The sequence below is a fragment of the Pundamilia nyererei genome, unplaced genomic scaffold (genome assembly GCF_000239375.1).
Source record: "Pundamilia nyererei isolate P.nyererei 1_Seehausen unplaced genomic scaffold, PunNye1.0 scaffold00625, whole genome shotgun sequence".
Lineage (NCBI taxonomy): Eukaryota > Metazoa > Chordata > Actinopteri > Cichliformes > Cichlidae > Pundamilia > Pundamilia nyererei.
Window position 1 is genome coordinate 16,001 of NW_005188026.1, and position 6,361 is coordinate 22,361.

The 6,361-nt window shown below is 41.4% G+C and overlaps 1 protein-coding gene and 1 long non-coding RNA gene across 2 annotated transcripts in view; both read left to right on the forward strand.

The window, feature by feature from the left end:
- The first annotated feature begins 494 nt into the window (after window positions 1–494).
- On the forward strand, window positions 495–903 carry LOC106455975 (uncharacterized). Its single transcript, XR_001290182.1, has 3 exons — window positions 495–519; window positions 605–693; window positions 777–903. It is a non-coding gene; the product is annotated as an uncharacterized LOC106455975 (long non-coding RNA).
- Window positions 904–4,075: 3,172 nt separating this feature from the next.
- The window catches only part of LOC106455974 (tripartite motif-containing protein 35-like), a 55,550-nt gene continuing 53,264 nt past the window's right edge, over window positions 4,076–6,361 (forward strand). Inside the window, exon 1 of the mRNA XM_013907937.1 lies at window positions 4,076–4,114. Within this exon, the coding sequence (XP_013763391.1) occupies window positions 4,076–4,114 (39 nt within the window). The remainder of the gene's footprint in view (window positions 4,115–6,361) is intronic.

Below are 6,361 nucleotides of genomic sequence, written 5' to 3' on the forward strand. Positions count from 1 at the left end.
AATACTGTGTGGCTCTTCAGGGACAAACACAGATGAATGATAGACCCTGTGGAGCTTCTTACCCTTTCCTGTGTTACAATGGTAGGAAAAAGATTTGTTGGCATAGTTGTCCTACAATTTTATGAGATTCATAATGTGTGTCTCAAAATGAATCCTTTGTTGAATCTTTTACAGCCAGCAGTACAAGTTACATCTTAGTGAAGGAGAGTCGCTCCTGGTCAGCGGCTCAGTCGTACTGCAGGACATACCACACAGACCTGACCAGTATAAGAAGCAAAGAGGAGAAATCCAACATCACGCTCACTTTGAAGGGATCAGGGGTTCAGTATGTGTGGATTGGCCTCTACAGGGATCCCTGGGCCTTCTGGTCTGACAACACAACCTCCACATTCACTAACTGGATGTCTGGTCTGCCTGATAACCAATATTCAGTTGAATACTGTGGAAATTTGAATTTAATGTCGGGGAAATTGAATGATGGCAACTGTGGTGTCAGAATCTATTTTTTCTGTTTCACAGGTGAGGTCCAGAATACAAACACTGTAAGATCCTGTCATCATGTAAAACACTAATGTTTGTGTTGTTATATGTGGTTCATTTTTAGCAGTGACAAAGCAAACAGTGGTGAAAATGAAGCTTCAGTCAGAGGCAGACATGCACAGCACAGAGATCCAGCAGCAGGTTTCACAGCAGGTCAGCAGTTCAGTCACCAACACAAACTTGACACAAGTTCAAACTATGCTTCATGTTTTTCATCATCTGCACATTTTGTCCAGCTGTCAGGCCTCATGCTGTCAGAAGGACTGACAGACTTCAGGATTCGTTGGAGGAAAGTCCAGAGTTACCGTGACGACCAGTCGAAGAAGCAGGATGTGGACGGTGGCTGCAAAACTGAAGACTGACTGGACTGAACCACTTCATGTGTGAAGTTAATAACATGCTGTGCTGAGCTGTCTCATCCTTTGAATCTTTCAATATTTCAGAGTGTAAAGTTCCACCAACAGCTCATTTGTTCAGCTGCAGTTGTAGTTTGGTAGAAAGTCTTTAATCAGAGGTCCACTCACTAGTTTTCCTGATAGGCTCTAGTCTCTTGTTTTGATTTGCAGCGTCTCTTTCAACACTTTAGACTCTGTCCTTCTGTGGTCAGGGTGGACAACAAAACATTGTACTGTTTATGTCTTGTTTCTACTTCTACTGTTTGAAAACTGTAACAGCCATGAATTCAGTTTAATTCAATTCAATTCAATTCATTTCAATTCAATTTTACTTATATAGCACCAAAACACAACAACAGTCACCTCAACTTTCTTTATATTGTAAAGTAGACCCTACAATAACAAATTCAGAGAAAAAAAAACAACAAACATATGACCCCTCCTGTGAGCAAGCACTTTGGCGACAGTGGGAAGGAAAAACTCCCTTTTAACAGGAGGAAACCTCCGACAGAACCAGGCTCAGGGAGGGGCGGGGCCATCTGCTGCGACCGGTTGGGGTGAGAGAAGGAAAACAGGATAAAGACATGCTGTGGAAGAGAGAAAGAATTAAACAACTGATTGAACAATTAACAGCTATCAATGAGACCGTAACAGTCCCAAACCTTACCTGATATAAATGTGGATCATCGTTTTCAATGGAGTGCAGCTGCAAAGCATGCTGGATGTCCTCGTATCTGACACTTTAACTTGACTGTTAATTTGCAGGCACAGACAAAGTTACAGTCACTCTAGTAAGAACTGCAGGTGGTGGGTAAAGTTTGTGCTGGTGTTGCCATAGTTACTGTTGTGGTCTTAGTTTTGACTTGTATTTTCACCTGTGTTGACATGTTTGTCTACTTTTGTGTTTGTAGCTTTCAGCTTTCTTCATGATATATTTGAAAGGGTTTTAATGTGTTCTGTGGTTTCATTCATGTTTTTGTGTGTTACAAATAATACACAGCTATTTGGGTTGAAAACGATAAATCCATGTAGACAGGTATAGAAAAAGTAATATGAAATGAGAGAGATACATTAAAATAGTAAGTAAACAGAATGGTTGAACCATTATTTATTGCCTTTTATAGATTAATTTCTTATTTAATAATATAATTTGACTTCAACAAATTTAAATATTGACATTTTTGTTTGTTTCAACAAAGCTGGAGTGAACCCATGAAAATAATTTAATTTTATTCATTTGAACTTAATTTGTGGTGTAGGTAACTTGATTGTACTTTTCTGTTAATAAATGAATGAGTTATTTGTGTGTTTTGACACTGAGTGATAAATCAGGTGAAATTGCTACAGATGCATGAAAGTAAAGCTAGTTTGACACTGAAGCTTCTTTGTTTCTTTAGTTTTGTATCCGTCTGTGTAAGTTTGAGGTCCATGTCAAAAGCACAGGCATTCAAATGTAAAGGGCCTTAAGTTATATGTTAGTTATGAGAATATTCATCAGTGTTGTGCTTATAGTAGGGTTTTGTTTAATAGATCACTTTTCACCAATGGTAGTAAAAGTTCCAATCTCAGCGTCCCTGCTCAGACATGAATTATATTTACACCCAGGAGAAAGACCTGGGTGTAATTAGCTAACTTGTACTACTTGTTAAGTTACTTTGATGTTACTCTGTAAAATGATCTGAAACACGCTGTCTCATAATAAAAACCTGAGGCTACAGCCCTACACACCAACAAATCCCTCTCCTAATGAGGACACATGTGATCTTTCTCTGTTAGGTATGAATAGAAAGCAAAGAAGGTGTGGCTGGAGTGTATCCCAGCTACCATGGGGCGAGATGCATGGTACACACTGGAAAGGGCGCCATCCCATCACTGGTTTAACACGGGGTGTCGAACTCCAGGCCTCAGGGGCCAGTGTCCTGCAGGTTTTAGATAACACCATGGGTCAACACACCTGAATCAAATGATTAGTTCATTACCAGGCTTCTGGAGAACTTCAAGACATGTTGAGGTGGTTATTTACCTTTAAATCAGCGGTGTTGTATCAAGGACACATCTAAAACCTGCAGAGGCATAGAGTTCGACACTGGTGGTTTAAAACACAAAGATGAACAACCATTCACACCTGTGGGCAATTTAGAATGACCAATTAACCTAACCCCAGGTTTTAGGTTCAGAAAAGAACCGGTTCTGTTCCCTGTAAAATAACATAACGAAACTGGAATTAATTTAAAACGTTTGCAGAATCTCACAAAACACCCCCTCATTTCTTTTGCTTTACTGTCCCATGCAACGATCCGTAGGATATGAGCGCCCCACGTGACCGCTTACAGCAAACCTCAGCAGAGTAGCAACAGCGGGAGAAGAGTTGCGCGTGTGCAGACGTGGCTGCCGTCCTATGAAGCAGACCGAGCTCACGCAGAAAGTAAGTATCGCTCCTGTTCCTGTCGATCAAACACCATTAACACAGCATCGGAGACATTAACACAGGAGAGGCTGGCTGCTGTTTGCCAACAAATCTTCTGCGAGGTTCAGAAAACCATCGTCCAGTATGAGGTAGTGATGTGTCGGTCGCGAACGAAATGGCTCTTAGAGGCGGATCTTTGACGTGAACGACGTGAGCCGACTCCTTATTGTGAGCCGTGGGATTTTTTTCTTTCTCTCGCCCTCTCTCTCTCTCTCGCACTTTGGAGATGGAGATGAGCTTTGTTCACAATGAACACACCCGAAACTCTGGCTGATTGGGACCCACGCCCAGTTTCCCACCTTGGCTCAGGCGATTGAAGGATCATCAGGGGGTCCTTTTGTCACTCCCACTAGGTTTATATCTGGGACTCTCCACCATTTGACCTTAGAACTGAAGAAGCTTCTCGGATTAGAGGTGAAACATCTTCAAGTAACTTAAAGAAGTCCAGACGCTTTTCTTTGCAAGCTCCTTTGACTACGATGACCTGGATGACTGAGAACCTTCACAGACATTCTTGCAATATGCAAATTGCAGAGGGTCTAATGTGTCCGGGATGGCTTCTTTGATATGGGACATGACTATCCTCTCAAAACACTTCATTACAATAGAAGTGAGTGCAATGGGGCAATAGTCATTCAAACAGATTATGTTGTTTTTCTTGGCAAGGGGCACTATGGTGGTGGACTTGAAGCATGTGGGCACAGCTGACCATGTGAGGGACAAATTGAAAATGTCTGTAAACACCTCAGCCAGCTCTGAAGAGTAGACCCTCAAAGCACGGCCAGGAATGTAGTCAGGGCCGGCTGCTTTTCAGGGATTAGTCCTCCTCAGAACCTTGCATACCTCAGCCGAAGTCAGAGTGAGTGAAGAGCTCTGTGCTACCTCTGCTGATAAAATTCCTCTGTTTTGGTTGGTGTTGAGGGTGTTGAAGCGAGCGTGCAACTCAGCTCATCTGGTAGCGTTTTGCAGCTGACTGTGACTCTGCTGCTACTCTGCTAATCAGCGATGTGTTGCAGGCCCTGCCACATGCGTCGGGATCTGGGGCTGATACCAGAGCTTGATGAATGGCCCCCTCCATATCATAGGTAAAGTAACCGATTTTACAGGTGGGTGGAAGGATGGTAATGGGCTCAGTTGTATCTGTGTTGGTGATGAATTGATGTGACAATTCATCTAGTTTGACAATCCATCTACCAGGAATCTGGTAGAGTAAAAAACAACAACAACAACAAAAACAGTAAAAAAAAATAAAAAAAGAAAGAAAAGTAAAAAGAAACAGGGACCCAAAGGCATGACAGGCTGCAAGCCATTTGATAGTTCTTAAGTACGTTAAGTTTTGATGGTTGGTCCAAATGATGAAAGATTGTTCTGTCCACTCTAACAGAAGACACCATTCCTCAAGGGCCAACAGTTCTCGCTCACCAACATCATAATTTCACTCAGTAGGGGTTGAACCATGGGAAAAAAGGCACAGGCTTGTAGCATCAGTTGAGGCATCAGTCTCAGCATTGAATGGTTTGCTAGTGTCTGGATGAGTCAGGATGTACAGAAGTGAACAGATGTTTTAGTTGCCTAAAGGCTGAGTCTGCCTCAGGTGACCAAGTGAAAAGGATGTCCGAGAAGTGGGCGAGCTGCAGGCAGAGCGACTGGTGGATATAGAGAAAGGTGACAAACTAGCAAAAAGGAGATGTGGATACTGGTCTTAAATAATGCTATTACATCAACCATGATCTTCAACAGGTAAGCGTTGCAGGTGCAGGCGTTGTAAATGTGTAATTTTTAAACATATTTAATGGTTATAAATGAAATTTCTGACTAAAATAATCAATGAATTAATGTAATTGTGCTTTAGGGAATAAACAGAGGACTTAAACTCAAAGATTAATTTCCATCTAGAGCTGTAGTTTTTCCCAAAGACAATTTGATGTTTGTGTTGGTCTGATGGAAATGTAGCTGCTGTTACAGTAACTGCTGGTTCTTCAGTGAGAGGAGCAAAAAACACACATCTATGATCCATTTAACTTTTTTAGGTCTGCAAAAAAGTGAATAAACCTCGGATCGGATCGGTCCATCTCTAATATTTATGTGTTATACCGAGTGAATCGACTGAAAGGTAACTGTCTGAACAAAGCTTTGTTATGTTACTTTTGCACTATGATGCACATGTTGTTATTACATGACTTAATAGAGCTCCAGATATTCCAAATATTCCTTCATCACATCTTCTTTAATGTTAATATTTAATGTTTAATAGTAACAAACAACATTTCTGACTAAAATAATCAATGAATGAATGAAAGTGTGTTTCAGAGAATAAAGAGGAGGACTTAAAGTCAAAGGATAAATTCCATCTAGAAGTGTTGTTTGTATCAGACAGAATTTGATGTTGGTGTTGGTCTGATGGAAAAGTAGCTGCTGTTACAGTAACTCGGGGATGGGGAAACTCCAGGCCTTGAGGGCCGGTGTCCTGTAGGTTTTAGATGTGTCCTTGATCCAATACAGCTGATTTACATGGCTAAATTACCTCCTCACCATGTCTTGAAGTTCTCCAGAGTAAATCCACCTGTGTTTGTGTGACTACATTACACTCCCACTGCTGTGGAACCTGAACAATAACCAGAACAAAGTCTGAAATAAAAGCTGCCAAACTGAGCCACACTTTATTTTATAGAATTAACAAAAGGTTTTTTTGTGGTGACATGTGAAGGTGAAAATGATGCAAAACCTGTTTAATAGCTTTTGACCTGAAGGCAGGATTACAGTTTAACTCTGGAATGAAACACACCTCAGTCACAGGTGAAACAGCAACATTTTTCTCCTCCCCTCACGTCACTCAAATGCAACAAACCAGGAAACAGAAAGTTCTTTGTCCTCAGTGCAGAGAGACGCACAGACGATCAGACTGAGCTCAGACCAAACTAGCAGCTTCCTCTGAGTGAGTCCAGCTACAGGAGAGAAA